General features: G+C 43.6%; 1 protein-coding gene across 1 annotated transcript in view; it reads right to left on the bottom strand.

The window, feature by feature from the left end:
- The window catches only part of NSUN7 (NOP2/Sun RNA methyltransferase family member 7), a 102631-nt gene that overhangs the window by 28730 nt on the left and 53491 nt on the right, over positions 1 to 20410 (bottom strand). Inside the window, exons 3-6 of the mRNA XM_075333909.1 lie at positions 16645 to 16703; positions 8746 to 8876; positions 4079 to 4231; positions 3609 to 3792 (exon numbers count right to left, since the gene is read on the bottom strand). Coding sequence (XP_075190024.1) covers positions 3609 to 3792; positions 4079 to 4231; positions 8746 to 8876; positions 16645 to 16703 — 527 coding nt within the window. The remainder of the gene's footprint in view (positions 1 to 3608; positions 3793 to 4078; positions 4232 to 8745; positions 8877 to 16644; positions 16704 to 20410) is intronic.

Raw genomic sequence — 20410 nt, 5'->3', positions numbered from 1 at the left:
CTAGTGTTTGTAACCATTGATACCAAAACTACTGCAATGCCCTGCACATGAGGTAATAGACATGGCTAATCAGGAGAACTATACTACATTTCTAAATTGAGGTATTTGATAATATCATTATCATTATTATTACACCTACTAGATATTGTGATCGGATCTTGGAGATAAGAATACCCCTTTAAGAAAAAATTGTTGTGTGAAATGTGTTGACTGCGTGTGAACGTTAGTGTTGACGATTTTATGACCTTTTATCATATTGCATGTAAGAAATAATGAGGATTTATATTTTTTCACCAACCAGATGTGCTGGAGTAGTTCATTCTGTGAGTGTGTACAGTATATACCAGAGTTGCTGTGAATCGATTACTGACATGGCCTGATAATCTGTGGTTGATGGACGGCAGCTCTAATAACTGCCTCCTACCTGCTGCCATCCACGGCTCCAGCCAGGCACAACGGTATCAGTACAGTGTACCGCACACGTGAAGTTGTCCAGGGCAGTTAATCAAAAGAAGGGCCACGGATGTCAGGAAGTAGGAGGCAGCTGCCGTTCAGCAATCACAGATTACTGACATGGCAGATAATTCGCATTAACATTTAAAATAACCATACAGTGCTGGCCAAAAGTATTGGCACCCCTGCAATTCTGTCAGATAATACTCAGTTTCTTCTTGAAAATGATTGCAATCACAAATTCTTTGGTATTATTATCTTCATTTAATTTGTCTTCAATGAAAAAAAAATAAAAAGAATTGTCATAAAGCCAAATTGGATATAATTCCACACCAAACATAAAAAGGGAGTGGACAAAAGTATTGGCATTGTTTGAAAAATCATGTGATGCTTCTCTAATTTGTGTAATTAACAGCACCTGTAACTTACCTGTGGCACCTAACAGGTGTTGGCAATAACTAAATCACACTTGCAGCCAGTTGACATGGATTAAAGTTGTGTCCTTGTGTGTACCACATTGAGCATGGAGAAAAGAAAGAAGACCAAAGAACTGTCTGAGGACTTGAGAATCCAAATTGTGAGGAAGCATGAGCAATCTCAAGGCTACAAGTCCATCTCCAAAGACCTGAAAGTTCCTGTGTCTACGGTGCGCAGTGTCATCAAGAAGTTTACAGCCCATGGCACTGTGGCTAACCTCCCTAGATGTGGAAGGAAAGGAAAAATTGACCAGAGATTTCAACGCAAGATTGTGCAGATGGTGGATAAAGAACCTCGACTAACATCCAAACATGTTCAAGCTGCCCTGCAGTCCGAGGGTACAGCAGTGTCAACCCGTACTATCCGTCGGCGTCTGAATGAAAAGGGACTGTATGATAGGATACCCAGGAAGATCCCACTTCTTATCCCGAGACATAAAAAAGCCAGGCTGGAGTTTGCCAAAACTTTCCTGAGAAAGCCTAAAACGTTTTGGAAGAATGTTCTCTGGTCAGATGAGACAAAAGTAGAGCTTTTTGGGAAAAGCCATCAACATAGAGTTTAGAGGGAAAAAAAAAAAAAGAAGAGGCATTCAAAGTAAAGAACACGGTCCCTACAGTCAGACATGGCGGAGGTTCCCTGATGTTTTGGGGTTCTTTGCTGCCTCTGGCACAGGACTGCTTGACCGTGTGCATGGCATTATGAAGTCTGAAGACTACCAACAAATTTTGCAGCATAATGTAGGGCCCAGTGTGAGAAAGCTGGGTCTCCCTCAGAGGTCATGGGTCTTCCAGTAGGACAATGACCCAAAACACACTTCAAAAAGCACGAGAAAATGGTTTGAGAGAAAGCACTGGAGACTACTAAACTTGCCAGCAATGAGTCCAGACCTGAATCCCATAGAACACCTGTGGAGAGATCTCAAAATGGCAGTTTGGAGAAGGCACCCTTCAAATCTCAGGAACCTGGAGCAGTTTCCCAAAGAAGAATGGTCTAAAATTCCAGCAGAGCATTGTAAGAAACTCATTGATGGTTACCGGAAGCGGTTGTTCGCAGTTATTTTGGCTAAAGGTTGTGCAACCAAGTATTAGGCTAAGGGTGCCAATACTTTGTCTGGCCCATTTTTGGAGTTGTGTGAAATGATCAATAATTTGATTTTTTGTTTCATTCTCTTTTGTGTTTTTTCATTGCAAGCAAAATAAATGAAGATAATAATACCAAAAAACTTGTGATTGCAATCATTTTCAAGAAGAAACTGAGTATTATCTGACAGAATTGCAGGGGTGCCAATACTTTTGGCCAGCACTGTAAGCCTTCCCAGCCTGATAACCAGCCAAAGTAAAGCAGACAGCTGGGGGCTGGTATTATAAAAAATAGGGTGGTATGTGAGGGAGGGAGCATAATCAGGAGAACTATACTACATTTCTAATTGGAGGTATTTGCTAATATTATTACATTTACCACATAACAGGATCTTGAAGACCCTATTGAGCATCTGAGGGGCCTACTAAAACGTAAGATGGAGGAGGGCAAGGTCTCTAACGTCCACCAGCTCAGTGATGCCATCATGGAGGATGTAAGAGGATCCAGCGGCTCCTGTGAAGTTCTAGTGACCTCCATGCCCAAGAGAGTTAAGGCAGTGCACCACAAAGGCACAGCAGAGTATAGGGTAGGGCAACCTGATGAACGCTTCGGCTGAAACACGTGTTGGTGTGGCTCAGCAGCAGTGAATAATGGCGACAGGTAACTACCCCGATTTTGGGAATCTATGATTGTGCTACGCCTGTCTTTTCTAGCATGCATTTATGGATAAGCAGTCTGTATATATGCCTTCTACCATTCTAGGCTATGGCTATACAATCATTGTTACTGGGTGATTTACTATTTACTCACCCTTTTGAATTCTGGCATAATGATGCATTTTTGTACACCTTTTGGAATATAAAAGTTGTATACCTATATAGGGAAAAATTTTTGTGGTGCTATTTGCATTTTTCATTGCTTCATTCCTTGCAGTTTTAATATTTTTATATATATATATATATATATATATATATATATATATATATATATATATATATATATAAAGATTTTTGGTTTAATACAAATATTTCTGTTTTACTACCTTATTGTCTCATCTGGCTATTTTTTCTGTTTTGGTTTGTTGGTTTGATTGTATCAAAGTTTCATATCTTCAGTTTTGTTCAATCAAAATATAAAATATTATATTTACAAAAATGTGCGGGTGTACTGACTTTTGTGATATACTGTAAGTAATGTGAAATAAATGCGCTTTCCCCTTTGACATGTATTTCCTCACACTGTGCAAAAAACCTAGTTCTTCTTATGATTTAGGTGTCTAAAATGGAGGATGCTGACACAGTAATGTCTTGTCTCGGCTCCGTATCAGGGAAGGGCAGTGCGGAGCGGAGACCCCAGGGGCTGTTTCTCTGTGATTCATACAGTCATACGTAAAAACGTTCAAACAGAAAAGGACAAAGTAGAGATTTTTTTTTCACTCTTTATGATTTTTCTTTTTTTCCTTGCTATGCTGAAACTGTGGCTAACGAGATACCTACTGTGCCATGGTGCCCAGGAGAATATAATCCATCCATAAAGGCTAAATGATACCATGGAATGGACTAGACAGAAATATAGCAAAGTTAAAAGGAAAAATCTACCTGTAATATCAACTGATTCTTTACGACCATCTCCATGTTGCCAATTTTCTCTTTTAGATGAGGAGGAAAAATGAGCAAATCGGGGCAATGTTGGTCCAGACAGTAGGTAAACCCATCCAGTCCCGAGGTAGAGTTCATCTGGGTGAACCCTTCGCGCTTTAAGGTGTTAAAAACATCTGTAAAACTGCAAGAACAAGAATTAAAACCCAAAAAGGTCCAAAAAACTTGGAAAACAATGTCAAATAGAGTTCAGGTGTTTGCTGGTTAAATACCATCTTTTTGTCGGGAACAGTTACCGTCCTCTTGTGACCTATAGAATACCAGAAGGCAGGATCTTACCCAGCTCCATAAACTCTACTGCGTGAAATTGGGCGGTTTCCAGCCCTCGGCTACTATATAATGCTGACTTTCCAATGATTTATGTCCCAATAAACCAAACTTTTTTTATTATGGTTTCTACTAATAGTTACCTGACTTTGGCTGTGTTAATCCAGGCATAAATTGGTATTGTAGAAGCTCTTTGTTCTTGTTTCCGGACAGTCTCAGGTAATGTATACTCAATGGTTGGAGCTGCATACTTAATTCGACATTTTGCAAGTGCTGCAGCCAGTTTGGTCTTATAGCTAAATGAAACAACATAAAAGCATTAAGCTCTAGAAAAATAAAAGCATGAAGGCGTTGTACCGACATATTTTCTAACAAAGGAGTTATATCATGTGGAAACAAAGCAAGTGTTCATGGTTTTAAAAACACAAAACAGAAAAGTACCTGGGACATGCAAAATCCGGCTACATGTTCGTTGTAATTACATAACCTGCACGTAGACCTACTATGTACTATTATGCCCCAGGCTGCACAGATAAGCTAATTCTGACCCCTGCCAAAATATAATATGAGGCTATCCTTCCTGATTATATTAGATGTCCTGCAACTTGGGGGAAAAAGGAAGACTTGGGTGTATTTGTTACAAGTACGGTAAGCTAAGCAGTAATGCACAATGTCAGGCAGCACCTGCAAAAGCAGTCGTTGTAAAAAGATAAAAACATGTAATTCAAATGTAACATGGCCCATCCCTTAATACAAAAAATGGCAAGATTACATCTATAATACAAAATCAGTTTAAGGCGCCATTAAAAAAAAAAAAAAAAAGGAAAAAAAAAGAACAAATATATGAAAATGGACAGCAAGAATCCCCCTTTTAACTAGCGGTCACAGCAGGAATTCCCTTTTTCACTAGCAGTCACAGCAGGAATTCCCTTTTTCACTAGCAGTCACAGCAGGAATCCCCCTTTTCACTAGCAGTCACAGCAGGAATTCCCCTTTTCACTAGCAGTCACAGCAGGAATTCCCCTTTTCACTAGCAGTCACAGCAGGAATTCCCCTTTTCACTAGTGGTCACAAAAGGAACCCCCCTTTTCACTAGTTGTCACAACAGGAATTCCCCTTTTCACTAGTGGTCACAGCAGGCATCCCCCTTTTCACCAGAGGTTACAGCAGGAATTCCCCTTTTCACTAGTGGTCACAGCAGGCATCCCCCTTTTCACTAGAGGTTACAGCAGGAATCCCCCTTTTCACTAGAGGTTACACCAGGAATTCCCCTTTTCACTAGTGGTCACAGCAGGCATCCCCCTTTTCACTAGAGGTTACAGCAGGAATCCCCCTTTTCACTAGCAGTCTGTCAGGTTTCCGGGTTTTCCAGTTCTCTTTTGAAAGAGCTTGCCCTCGGTTAACATGGAGTTTTATGTTCTGTTGCCCTACTTCCTGTCCAGCTGCTTAAAAGGCCGCCTCTAAGCCTAGTCCAGTGCCTGAGTATACTGCTTGCTGTGTGCTCCTGCTTTGCTGCTGCTCCTTCTTGATTGCCTTTGGATCCTCCTGAAAGTCTACCGACCGACTCTGGACCATACCCCGGTTTCTTCAAGCTGTGCCCGGACTCCGTCTGCCGTCTTTGGTCAGCACGTCTGCCCGGTTTCTTCCGGTTCGTAACCATTCTGGACTTTCATCCCGTACGGACACTTCTGGACTTTACCACTTGCCCCTTGTGTCCCGGCTGCTGCGCATTTAGGCCTTCCAGGGTTGATTGCCGGACAGTCCCTGTATAGGGGTTCGCTCTGGTGGTCTCCCTGGGGGAGTCCGGTGCGTGGTCCCGGGAATCCCCTTCGCTCCGTTTCGGGAAGGTATTTTCATGTGTTTGTTATACTGTGTATTTCCGTTGTGTATCTACCGTGGTTACATATTATAAACATCTTGTACCACAAACTCGTCTCTGGTTGTCATTGCCCTAACGCTATCGAAATCCTCAGAACATACAATAGTATTACACAGTCACAGCAGGAATCCCCCTTTTCACTAGCGGTTACAGCAGGCATCCCCCTTTTCACTAGCGGTTACAGCAGGCATCCCCCTTTTCACTAGCGGTCACAGCAGGAATTCCCCTTTTCACTAGTGGTCACAGCAGGCATCCCCCTTTTCACTAGTGGTCACAGCAGGCATCCCCCTTTTCACTAGTGGTCACAGTAGGAATCCCCCTTTTCACTAGCGGTTACAACAGGAGTCCCCCTTTTCACTAGCACTCACATCTAGGCTTTGATCTGGTTTCTCCAGTGGTCTCAGCCAGGCTCTCTGCTTCTCCCGTTTTTGCTGTATGGCCGCTTTCACACTGCGCTCCTCTACCCACTCAGTGGTCCCGGAATACTCCCAAAAATGGTGCACGATAGGGCACATGGTGACTCCGTCTGCACTATAAGGCTATGTGCGCACGCTGCGTTTTTTTCTCACCACAAAGAGGCAGCGTTTTTGGCCCCAAAAAAAATGCACAAAAATGCATCCACGGAAAAAATGCATAAAAAAAGCATGAGTTTTTGTGCGTTTTGATGCGTTTTTTTTCCCTTACATTCAATGGGTGAAAAACACAGGGAAAAACACAAAAAGAATTGATATGCTGCATCTTTCTGGTCACCACAAAAATGCAGCAAAAAAAATGTTCGGACAGCAAAACCTAAATCTCAGACTTTGCTGGGGAATGAAATTCATGCAGTTTTGAGACCAAAACTGCACCCAAAAAATGTGGCAAAAAATGCAGCGTGCGCACATAGCCTAATAGTCAATGGCCCCATCGGTGCATATATGACGCCCCTGCGGTAACCAGGTGTCACAAAAATAAAGTAACAATTAAGGTAACAGCCCAAGTCCAACATAACTGTGCCAGCCACGACACATACACTAGCGCACCAGGACATTTACACTTGCTGTACCCGGCTAGGAGCCTCACTTAGCCAGATGACAGGGCTGGGGACTGTTAGATAACAGGCAGCCAACTGGGAAGAAGAGACCAGGGGAGGAAAAAGTGACCTGAGGTGTGTGGATAGTCTGCAGAAGACAGGAAGTGTTAGTCAGAAGAGTTTAGGCAGTGAAAGAGGAAGGGTGTCAAGACAGACCAGAGGCTCTTGAGACACATAGAATGAAGGAGAAAGAGACTGCAAAGAACCTGAGTTGTAAGAACAGCCACTTAGAGGATGAAAGTAGCTGTGTAGTGAGAGAGCAAGACCCAAGAACAGAGGGACCCTGTGCGGTGGACATCCAAAGCTCACAATACTTTGCACGCAGGGGTGCATATCCCCAGAACAGACACGCACTTTAAGCCCTCTTAACTCTGCTAGGCGTGTGGGTTTCCAGGACTCATCTGCCACTCTTTAAAAGGGAACCTGTCACCACTTTTTTGGCCTATAAGCTGCGGCCACCACCACAGGGCTCTTATATACAGCATTCTAATATGCTGTATATAAGAGCCCAGGCTAGGAGTATAGAGTATAACATAAAAAACACTTTATAATACTTACCTAATGGGCGCGCGGTGGGCCTAATGGGCGTCTCCGTTCTATGGTGCGGGCGCCTCCCCTTTCGGCCATCTTCGTCCTCTTTCTTAAGCCTGTGTGCATGACGCGTCTACGTCATACACACTCGCCGGTCCTGCGCAGGCGCACTACAATACTTTGATTTGCCCTGCTCAGGGCAGATCAAAGTGCGCCTGCTCAGGACCTGAATGCTGGCGAGTGTGTATAATGTCGGACCTGTCATGCACCGCAGCTAGAGAAGATCAAAGATGGCCAAAAGATGCTGCGCCGGGAATCGGACAACAGAGACGCCCATTAGGCCCACCGCACGACCGTTAGGTAAGTATTATAAAGTGTTTATGTTATACTCCCGGCCTGGGCTCTTATATACAGCATGTTAGAATGCTGTATATAAGAGCCCTGTGGTGGTGGCCGCAGCTTATAGGCCAAAAAAGTGGTGACAGGTTCCCTTTAACGTCCGAGGCATCAGCAGCAAAGCGAGACCGGGACACATACCCTTAAATAGTCCAAGCTGCCTGCGGCGGGACCCAGAAACCAGGAGGACCTCCAAGTGCTCCACGCCAGGGAGGCCCCACATACACAGGAGTGCACAGGTGGAGAGTGGCACCAGGTTGGCAGGCACAGCCATCAGGACAAGGGCGCAACTGGAATCCAGTGCGTCTCAGGGCGTCGAACCAGTGAGTAAACACCATCAAACTGCCCTCTTTGTCTGGACTGCTTCATTGCCGCGCGCCTCCAAGTTAACCCTTCACTTACCCCTGGGGAAAAGCCCTGCTCGCAGAGGGCTCCACCATCCACGCTGCCCCTATTCATCATCCCCCGTGGGAACCCGCAGTGGCGGCCCTACTATCCCTGGCCGCAAACCACGAGTGGCGTAGTCGGACTTTTATTTTTATTTTTCATTTAAAAACTGTTCGACGGTGCCCCCAGGTCCGAGAACCCCTCGAGCCACGAACTGCCCGGATCCGAGCAGCTTGGTTGCCCCGGGGTGCGACACATACATTCGAAACCAGTTTTGCAGAAGGTTCGGATGGAAGCCCCGACGAGACCACTGAACGGGGAGAGGAACACAGTGTGAAAGCGGGCCTATGGGGAGCCCCATTGAAACACCTGTTTATAGCAGCACTAAGTGTGTTCTGGGAAATCCAGCTCAAATTACATATGGTAACTGCATTTTGGAACATATGACCATTACATTGCTCACTATTTTACCAGTATATGCATGAAAAAAAACCTGAATATAAACAAATAAGCTTACATTCTCAGATTTGGACTCTTTGACTTACCTGCTAAGCAGTTTTTCTACTTCTTGAACTTCCTCTATAGCATCACCTTTATTGGACAAATACCGTGGCTGAAATTTTCGATTTTGGAAGTCATATAACATAACAACAACCAGACTTGTCATTTCATCAGGCTAAAAGGAAAAGGAAATTATGAAATATTTTATGTATTTTACGGACATACTTATGTATTTACATTTTATTTTACATTAGGCTGCTTTCACACTACGTTTTTTTAGCATGCGGCATGATTGTGTTTTTTTGCTGCAAAAGCAGATCCTGTTTTTGCAAAGAAAAACACATGTGTTATTTTGCAGGATCCTGTCACTAAGTTTATGGGCAGGCATTGGAGTCATGTGATCGGGAGTGAGGGGAAATGAACGTGAAAGACTGGGAGCCGACATCTAACAGCTGCGGAGGCTCGTAACCAAGGTAAACATCGGGTAACTTGCTTGGATACCCGATATTTACATTGGTTACGAGAGTCTGCAGCTGGTAGGAGCCGGGCTCCCTGCACAAGTAACCAAGGTAAACAGAGGGTAACTAAGCCCGCAGTTACCCGATGTTTACCTTAGTTACGAGCCTCCGCAGCTACTCAGGCGGTGGAGAGAGGGAGGGTGAGAGAGGGAAGGGGAGAGAGAGACTGATCACACCAGGCTGGTTTCTGGGCATGCTCAGTAGAGCAAGCAGGATCCTGTCTATCAGCATGCCCGCGTTCACATGCGTTTGCATGCAGTATAGTCAGGATCCAGCAATTTGCAGTATGTGGATGCAGCTCAAAAACACTACAAGTAGTGTTTTTGAAAAAAGTTAAAAAACTGCAAGTCGCTGGATCCTCACTATAACGCACGCAAATGCATGTGAACGCATGTTGTCGCGAGTCCATTGCAAATGCATTGAAATGAAAACGCATTTGCACTGGATCTGTTTTTGCGTTAAAAAATGTTCATGACGCATGTTAAAAAAACGTAGTGTGAAAGCAGCCTAATACATGAAATTGGATAAGGATCTGACACCCGACACTTTGTTGATAACCAGAAAGTCTCATTCCCCATTCACTTCAATGGAGCTCTGCTGCAATAAACAGACACAGACAGTGCTGGGTACTGCAGTGAAGTTACTGTGACATTACAGCAAGCTGTATTCCCTTCCGGCTGCTGGTCTGTGGGCGTCATCTCAAATCATGATGACATGACAATTTTAAAAGCGGGGATGTGACTATGCAGCCTCTATAAACCAAATATAAGCCAACATAGATAAATTTGAAGTATATAGTAAATGTATTAATTAAAAACAACCTAACAACATTTGTGTAAAGGTGCCTTTATGCTGAGTAAATCCTCACTTGTCTTGTAGAAATTCGTTTTGTTGTTCTAGAGAAATCAATAATGAAAATGTTATGCTAATGAGTCACAAGTGCAGTGGGCGGGCGCTGCACTTACAGCTCTCCTGCCTATCTCCCTATTCCCCGCCCACTGCCTGCCTCCTGTCAATGACTGACAGGTGACTCGTGTGTCAGTGAGTGGTGAGCCAGAGATAGGAGACAGTCAGGAGGCAGGGAATAGGGAGAGAGGCTGGCGAAGCTGGAAGTGCAGGGCCCGTCCACTGCACCTGTGACTCATTAGAATAACATTTTCAACTATGGATTTCTCTAATACAATAGGACAAATTTCTACAAGATAAATCCTTATCTATCAGCATAATAGAACCTTTACATATACAGTCATGGCCGAAAGTGTTGGCACCATTGAAATTGGTCCAGGAAATTAAGTAGTTCTCTCAGAAAATTATTACAACTACACGTTTTGTTATACACATGTTTATTTCTTTTGTGTGTGTTGGAACAACACATAAAACCCCCAAAAACTGAAAAATTTAACATCATTTCACAGGAACTCCCAAAATGGGCCAGACAAATTTGTTAGCACCTTTACATTGTGGGTAAACAACTTTGTTTCAAGCATATGATGCTGATTCAAACTCACCTGTGGCAAGTAATAGGTGTGGGCAATATTAAAATCACACCTGAAACCAAATAAAAAAGGGGAAAAGTTGACTTAGTCTTTGCATTGTGTGTCTGTAGGTGCCATACTTATCATGGAAAACAGGACTTGAGAACCAAAATTGTTGAAAAATATCAACAATCTCAAGGTTACAAATCCATCTCCAGAGATCTTGACGTTACTTTGTTCACGGTACGTAACATAATAAAGAAGTTTACAACCTATGGTACTGTACAACCCATGTAAACAGCAGAGAAACATTGGTGTAAGGTTGAAACTCAGGATAGCCTGGATGGTGGATAAAGCAGCCCCAAACCAATTTCCAAAGAAATTGCTGTCTAACATAATCAGGGAGGGTGCATCACTGTCAGCACAAACTATCCATTAACACCTGAATGAAATAAAAAAACACTATGGCAGGATACCCAGGAGGATCTCACTGTTGACACAGACATAACAACCCCCCCCCCTATACTGCAGTTTGACCAAATTTATGCGAGGAAGCCAAAATCCTTCTAGGGAAAACATCTTGTGGCCAGATGAGAACAAAATAGAGCTTTTTGGTAAAGCACATCATGCAATTGTTTATCAAAACAGAATGAGGTGTACAAAGAAAAGAACATAGTACCTACAGTTAAATATAGTGGAGGTTCAAAGATGTATAGGGTTCTTTTGCTGCCTCTGGCACTGGGAGCCTTGACTGTGTGCAAGGCATCATGAAATCTGAAGATCACCAAAGCATTTTGGGTTGCAATGTGGTGCCCAGTGTCAGATGGGTTTGTGTCATAGGCCATGGGTCTTCCAACAGGAAAATGACTCCAAACATACCTTAAGAAGCACCCAGAAATGGATGGAAACAAAGCGCTGGAGCGTTCTGGAATGGCCAATAATGAGTCTGGATCTAAATCATTGAACACATATGGAGAGTATAGATGAGCGAATCCAAACTTTAAACTTCGGTGCTCGTACCGAACACAGGCTTCACGAAAAAAAATCAGTTTGGAGTTCGGGTGCTTTAGGTATGCTAACCATTTAACCACTAGAGCAAACATCACTGTGCATGGATAAGGTGGGTGCTCGGCCTAGTGCGAGACGCTTGCAGTGTTTGAATGGCTCGCACTAGGGGTAAACCCTGCGCTATTGGATGTAGTGTATGCAAAAAAGAAAAATGTGCAACCAAATATTAAGTTGAGGGTGCCAACAATTTTGACAGGCCCATTTTTGGAGTTATGTGAAATTATGGCCAATTTGGTTTTTTTCCTTTATTTATGTGTTGTTCCAGTAGACACAAAGGAAATAAACAAGTGTATGACAAAACATGTGTAATTTCAATAATTGTCAGGGAGAAATACTTCAATTTGAGGAACAATTTCAAGCGTGCCAACACTTTCGGCCATGACTGAATGATATTAGTTAGGAGTATAAAATGCTAACCCTCTAAGTTTTACCTGAACTAGTAGACCATAAAATAATAACTACTTACCATATTTTTCGCTTTATAAGACGCACTTTTCCTCCCAAAAATTTGAGAGGAAAATGGGGGGTGCGTCTTATAAAGCGAATATAGTGGTACCTGGGGGTCCTGTCTGTGCGCTGATCGGGCGGCCGTGTGCCTGTGGCTGCGTGCAAGCGGCCAGGTACCTGTGCTTGTGTGCGGGTGGCAGCCGGGTACCCGTGGCTGCGTGCGGGCGGCAGCCGGGTACCCGTGGCTGCGTGCGGGCGGCAGTTGGGTGCTGTGTGCGGGCTGCGGCCGGCGGCCGGGTACCCGTGGCTGCGTGCGGGCGGTGGCCGGGTGCTGTGTGCGGGCGGTGGCCGGGTGCTGTGTGCGGGCGGTGGCCGGGTGCTGCGTGCAGGCGGCGGCTGGGTGCTGTGTGCGGGCGGCGGCCGGGTGCTGTGTGCGGGCGGCGGTTGGCGGCTGGGTGCGGGCAGCGGCCGGGTGCTGTGTGCGGGCAGTGGCCGGCAGCCGGGTGCTGTGTGCGGGCGGCGGCCGGGTGCTGTGTGCGAGCAGTGGCCGGCAGCCGGGTGCTGTGTGCGGGCAGTGGCCAGCAGCCGAGTGCTGTGTGCGGGCAGTGGCCGGAGGCCGGGTGCTGTGTGCGGGCGGCGGTTGGCGGCTGGGTGCTGTGTGCGGGCAGCGGCTGGGTGCTGTGTGCGGGCAGTCGCCGGCTGCCGGGTGCTGTGTGCGGGCGGCGGCTGGGTGTGGGCAGCGGCCGGGTGCTGTGTGCGGGCGGCGGTCGGGTGACTGTGCGGGCGGCAGATGGCTGCCGCCCGCACGCATGTACAGGTACCCGGCCGCTTGCACGCAGGGTGGGAGGGCAGCCTGCTGGCTGCCACTCTGTGCGTGCGGGGCGGGCGGCTGTGCAGCAAGTTACCGAGTTTGTCCACGGTCCCAGTTTCAAAATGATGGTAGCGGGCGCGTGCGCAGATGGAGCTTTTGAATGAGAGCTCCATCTGCGCATGCGCTCCCCCGGGAGTCAGCGCGTGCGCAGATGGAGCCCTTGGATGAAAGCTCCATCTGCGCAGGCACCATTATTTGAACCGGGACCGCGGACACTCACTGCACCGGCCTGCTGCATGACTCACCCGCCGACGCTTCTGCTGCCGCCGCCGCCACCACCACGGGCCCCGCGGCTCCTGCCACCATGGGTCCCCCGGCTCCTGCCACCCCGGACGCCACCTGCCACCACGGACCCCGCTGCCACTGACCCGCCGTGCCTGCCAGCACAACCTCTGCCTCCTGTGACCCCGCTTCACCACCACTGCTGCCCCCCTCCGGTAAGAGAACACCGGATTATAAGACGGACCCCATTTTTCTTTTTTTTACCTTTTGTTATGTCTAAGTTTGGGGTGCGTCTTATAATCCGGTGCGTCTTATAAAGCGAAAAATACGGTACTTCATTAAAGGAATTGGTAAAAATATATTTTTCAAAATGTAACAATAGTCACTAATATATATATTAGTGCTGCTAAGAGCAGTTCTACTATTTCATATGTGAGGCCGTTTGGCACATTTTATAAAAATATTTTAGTGTTAGGACTGCCCCAAATGAGATTTGCCGTGGAGTGGCGGGGTGGCTCAAGAAATTGCAATTTTTTGCTAAAAATCTCAAATTTATAATAAGTACAGTTGGAATTTTTAGTGCTGTAGTGCACATTTAGTGCTGGCTTTTTTGTTTTTTCTTCATTGAATTGGTCGGTGGTTGACCCCCACCTTGCTATGTACCCCATTTTGGGATGTATTCCATCTGTCTAGATTTTGGCGATTGGTGACTGTTCACATTCAGTCATCAGGCCCTGTCCACAGGCTATTTACTCCATGCAGCATTTGCTTGGACCTGTCCCATCCACAGCCATGATTTAGTCATGGGTACGGGATTGAAATAGACCAGGTGAGTGCTGCTAAGAGCAGTTTTTAGTGTTAGGACTGCCCCAAATGAGATTTGCCGTGGAGTGGCGGGGTGGCTCAAGAAATTGCAATTTTTTGCTAAAAATCTCAAATTTATAATAAGTACAGTTGGAATTTTTAGTGCTGTAGTGCACATTTAGTGCTAGCTTTTTTGTTTTTATATGTATATTATATATATATATATATATATATATATATATATATATATATATATATATATATATATATATATATATATATATATATATATAATTTAATAGAGGTGAGCAAAATCTTTTAAAATTCCAATTTTCCAGGTTTGCCAAATTTTTCTAAAAAATTAGATTTGTGACAGATCTATCCGCAGACTTGCAAAACCTCCAATTGCCTGGAAGAGATGTGTGTAAAACTATGAGGTCTCCTATCCCTTTTAATCCATATAACACAATATAGCTGTATTTCAAAGTGGCCTCACCATATGAACGGATGATAACTATATCAGAAGGAAGCTTACAGCATGTTTAATAACAGACTGCACTGTCCAGACCTGTAATGCTTTTTAAAATAAAAAAGCGGTCCAAAAATTATCCCTGCTCGGTGGACTTCTAAAACTTACACCTACCTAGGCCTGTGGTCCAAGCCAAAACTAATTTAACTATATATTTTCTAAACAATGCATGCAGGGGCAAGGACTTGAGGATAACCATGAGTACTTGTGTCCTATCAACTTTGTATGTTGCTTTCTAGGTCTGCCATAGTGTTCATACCACAAGAAAACAGGTCATGGTTTGATTCCAGATTCAATAACACCTGCAACTAGTGACAAACATTAATAGTACAACAGCTTTTTAGGTTTTCAGTCCTAGGCAGGGGCCTATCTCGAGAATTCACAACAGAGAGTAGTAGAGATGGGTTTCTAAGCCGCGCCAATGACCGACAAATCTCGGAAGTGTAGGATTAATGTTACTTTATTTTATGCACAGGTCAACATGTTTCAGGAGACTCAGCTCCCTTCCTCAGGACAGACTGGCAAAGAACATCAAATCCCTTCACAACAGACTTTGCACCAAAAATTCTTAGTTTTGTACAAAAGGAAGATGGTAACCGGTCTTACAAAAAAAAAAAACTAATACTGTGCAGGATCCTATCGGAGGTAATTTACACTGATTAAGGCTCAAAAACTCCAAATATTCACAGAAAATAATGATGATGATAAAGAATATATTAGTTATGTAAGACATTGAATTTTGCACCCAGCTCTGTGCAAGGGCCCATTTCTGCCCAAGGTCTTACCAAGGAGGTCACACCAATGAAGACATAAAAACTACTGATTTTCATAAAAAATTATGATTGTAAAGAAAATAGTATAAATAGAAACCCTTGAACTTGTTTTAAAAAAAAAAAAATAGAAAAAATGCCTTTTTCTGCCCAGCTCTTTGCAGGGGTCCAATCCTGTCCAAAAAAATCTTAGTCAGAAAAAGTAAGAATGATTTTAAATAAATAATCGTGGAAGCAATGGCTTATTTTTTCTCGCACCGGCCTTTTCAGCTTTGCCCATAAATTTTCAATAAGATTGAGATCAGGGCTTTGTGATGGCCATACCAAAACATTGACTTTGTTATCCTTAAGCCACTTTGTAACCAGTTTGGCAGTATGCTTCTGGTCATTGTCCATTTGGAAGACCCATTTCCGCTCAAGCTTTAAGTTCCTGGCTGATGTCTTGCGATGTTCTTCAGTATTGCCGCATAATCTTCTTTCCTCATGATGACATCTATTTTGTGAAGTGCACCAGTCCCTCCTGTAGCAAAACAATTCCACAACCTGATGCTCCCAACCCCATGTTTAACAGTTGGGATGGTGTTTTTAGGCTTCTAAGCTTCTCCCTTTTTCCTCCAAATGTAACAATGATCATTATGGTCAAACAGTTCAATTTTAGTTTCCTCAGACCACAGGATAGGTATCTGGAAGTTACACCCAAGGATGAATTAGACTTGTGCAAGTCCATAATTCTTTTCTTGAGATTTTGGCTCATTTCTTCTCTCCCTCCTTATCAAATGCATTTCTGTATTATTCTCTATTCTTTACATACTACACAAATTTTCTTCAATACTGCATTTATACAACATACATTATCTGTAGAATTTGCTCACTGTTTTATGCCTTTCTTATTAGAGATTATTGCTAAACTGCGAGTTCCTCTCATTATACAGATTCACCCCAAAATGGCTGCTGCATTCCCTCCCTCTGCTTTCATACAGCCTATTAAAGGTCCCTTCTGATAGCTGCAAGGTATTATGAGGAAGCTTGGCCAAGAATATGTGAGCCTTCCTTGGCTGAGGCAATCTTCTGCGCTGTGCAAAATGATGGTGGCTATTTTCTGCAATTCACAAAAAGCAAATCTCAAATTGTTTGAATTTGCTGTGTTGAAAAAAATCTGAAAAATTTGACAATTCATCTTCAATATATAATATAACCAGATTATTACACAGTATTTAGTCTACAGTAAATGGTACTCACTAGAGGTTGGGAATGATAGAAGCCACTGACCAGTAATATCGTCTCAAGAAGATCTTGATCTATAAATAAGAAATAAGAAATTTCAGCCATTCAAGGAATGTGTATGGTTTATTTATATTGGAAATTTTAATCCCAAAGTATTTTGTTTGTACCATGAAACTTCCCTTTTAATCCCTATCCCCTTTGTTGGCATGTACTTGACAACTTTTTACTGCTTTCCACTTATTACAAAAATAAGGTTGAAATCAGACGGTGCGTCTGACCGTGTGACCGAAACGCTATCTACCCGCAGTGAGCAATGACTGCACAAACATGAAACATTAAATGTGTCACCAATGGCCCTGGGTTGACTTTTTTCCGCATATCCGCTTGACAAGATGCATCGTCCGATCTTACCCTTACCGGACAATTCTATGCTGTGTATTTCGGTAAGTAGCACCTTCTCAGATATTTATTTTACTAATATCCTATATGGCAAACTTACTTATAAAAGTAATGCCACACATAGAGTATAGCATGCCATATAACATATTGCGCCCCCTTAGGTGGTGCTAACAAAGCTACTGGTGTTCAAGCATTTCCATAAAAGAGAACACTCATTTATCACAAATAGATTTATCATCACGTCAAAACAAATCGTTGGAGAAAACTTTCCCGTTATACTGCTAATTAGCAAAATATTGCTCATCATATTCCCCAATGTGGTAAACCAATTAGTTCACTGTAAAGTGGACTGATCTTTGGGAAGTCCATCCTGGCCATACACATTGTTCACACAACCATTACAGTGTTGTCACACTGTACAAAGGGCTAGTAAGATGTAGTACAGTGTATTCCACACTAGGTGTCAGCAGAGTAGTGAAGGAAATACAAAGTAACACTGTTACAGAAAGACAGATGAAGTACAGCAAAGTAACTTCAGCAGGCAGTTAACAGGCGAACACCAGGGGGCAATAGAGTAGTCAAACAGTCAGGGTCTAGCCAGGAAAGTCAATTCACTGCAAAGGGAGGATCAAAATCAAATCAGAAAACGGAACTGAGTCGGAAGTCGGGAAATCAGGTATGCAGAGGGAAACACAAACAACAGACAGGAGCGGGAAGTCAGGGACTGAGACAGGCAGGTGAACGGGGGAGGGTATAAGTCAGGATACAGTAGCAGGACAGATCAGGAACACTCAGAGCCAGTATACACGCTGCAAGGCAGAAATATCACTGGCACTGAACCATAGGTAGAGAGGCAAGATATAGCATCCTGGGATCTGGAACGAAGCAAGGGAAGTTAACCCTTGACATGACCAGGCCAGAGCTGGGTGTAACCACAGCAGGGAAAAGCCGGCCTAGATCATGACAAGTGTATTGTGTATGGGGGTTTATCCTGACTCTTTTTTAATGGCAATTGTGAAGGTAAAGAAGGGTTGGGCATGTCAGATTTCAGCATGGCCAATCCTTTGGTCTCTAGGAAAAGTTATCATTATCCTTCCTATTGAAAATACATATATGCACATTTGGCCAAACAGATTTTCTGCTTACATGAATCTAAGTGCGTTCCTCATTCCTATGTCTCCATTCTGGAATGAAATGGGTTTGTTTGGAAACAATAAAAATATATCTGAAGCCAATTCAAATGTACAATCATTCAGTATTATCAGTATTTGTAAAGTCTTATCACTCTGATCAAACACACAAATGAACTGGTAGCTAGCAACAAATATGGTTACTACCAGATAACCTCTTCACAAAAGTCCCTCATTGTAGCAACTTTTCCACTACAATGAAAGTGTTACGGGCAACCTGAGATAATGTAACTGATCTGCTGCTAAAGTACTCCACCATAATCACATGCTGCAAACTTCACTCATGTGAATCAACCTTTACGACTTATACTTGCACAAGACACACTTGGATAGAAGTAAATGGGGGAAGTCACCTGCTGTTTACCTTCACAGGACTCGCTCATGATGACAAGAACTTTTCCAAAATAGAGGTTGGACCACAAATTGGTAGATCGACCTTCTATTCCTGGAAACCAGTGGTTGTTTTTACAGTGGCCACTACTGGGGAAGTGCAGCATTACACTCAGCCATTTAAATGAATGTCCAAGACATTACTGAACTTGAAAGGGTTCAGAGGCGGGCTACTAAAATAATAAATGGAATGGGTGCATTACAATACACGGAAAGGTTATCAAAATTAGGTCTATTTACTCTAGAAAAGAGAAGACTTAGGGGAGACCTAATAAACATGTACAAATATATCAGAGGGCCATATAGAGATCTCTCCCATGATCTGTTTGTACCAAGGACTATGACAAGAACAAGGGGGCATTCTTTTCGATTGGAGGAAAGAAAATTCCTACATCAGCATAGAAGAGGGTTCTTCACGGTAAGAGCAGTGAGGCTCTGGAACTCTCTTCCTGAGGAAGTGGTGATGGCCAACTCACTGAATGAATTTAAGAGGGGAATGGATGCATTTCTTATTAGCAAAAGTATAGAAGGTTATAAATAGCATAATCTTACAGGTAGATAGAAGAGCGACCTAGATTATTAGAGGAATGGGTGGGCTGCAATACCAAGATAGGTTATTAAACTTGGGGTTAGTTAGTTAGGAAAAACAAAGGCTTAGGGGGATCTAATCACAATGTATAAATATATGAGGGGACAGTACAGAGACCTTTCCAAAGATCTCTTTACACCTAGGCCTGCGACTGGAACACGGGGGCATCCGCTACGTCTTGAGGAAAGAATGTTTAATCATAACCACAGACGAGGATTCTTTACTGTACGAGCAGTGAGACTATGGAGCTCTCTGCCGCATGATGTTGTAATGAGGGATTCACTAGTAAAATTTAAGCAGAGCCTGAACGCATTTCTTGAAAAATATAATATTACCAGTTATGTATATTAGATTTTATGACAGGGTGTTGATCCAGGGAACTAGTCTGATTGCCGTATGTGGAGTCAGGAAGGAATTTTTTTCCCCATTGGAGCTTATTTGACACATTGGGGTTTTTTTGCCTTCCTCTGGATCAACATGTTAGGCTACGGGTTGAACTAGATAGACTAAAGGCCCTGTCACACACAGAGATAAATCTGCGGCAGATCTGTGGTTGCAGTGAAATTGTGGACAATCAGTGCCAGGTTTGTGGCTGTGTACAAATGGAACAATATGTCCATGATTTCACTGCAACCACAGATCTGCCAAAGATTTATCTCTGTGTGTGACAGGGCCTTTAGAGTCTCCCTTCAACCTTAAAAAAAACTATAAGAATGTAATATGTGATCGAGATCTGTCCACCAGAGATGAGCTTTGTCTGCCTCATAGTGGTGGGTCCCAAACTGGGGAAACTCCTCTATTATATCCATAGGATTTTTTAAAGCACATGGCGAAGGGACTGCCCTTAAAGGGAAGGTATCGCGTTTTTTTATTTTTGTATTAAAAATAGTGATTATGAAATCAAGTATTTCTAATACAAAATGAAAATCGCAGCTTATTTAGTTTTTATGTAATTCTTATTTTACTGGAGACACTGGGGGCTGCCATGCTGGATTTGCCGTGTGTGTAACGACAGTAACTCCTTCCTTTATGGCAGCCCCTGTGCATAGACTCTGATAGTCGGGCTCCGACCCCATGAAGTACGTTACAGTGGGCGTCTGCTGTGACCTGGACGCGCCCCCTGGGCTGTCCAGAACACAACAGAGGGAGGAGACCAGCGCCATCATTGTGGAGCTCACAGCGTGTGCTGTTTGCTCCACTTTACCCCTGTCAC

This window comes from Anomaloglossus baeobatrachus, chromosome 1, assembly GCF_048569485.1.
Source record: "Anomaloglossus baeobatrachus isolate aAnoBae1 chromosome 1, aAnoBae1.hap1, whole genome shotgun sequence".
Classification (NCBI taxonomy): domain Eukaryota; kingdom Metazoa; phylum Chordata; class Amphibia; order Anura; family Aromobatidae; genus Anomaloglossus; species Anomaloglossus baeobatrachus.
This window is presented reverse-complemented; position numbering and strand designations above follow the sequence as displayed.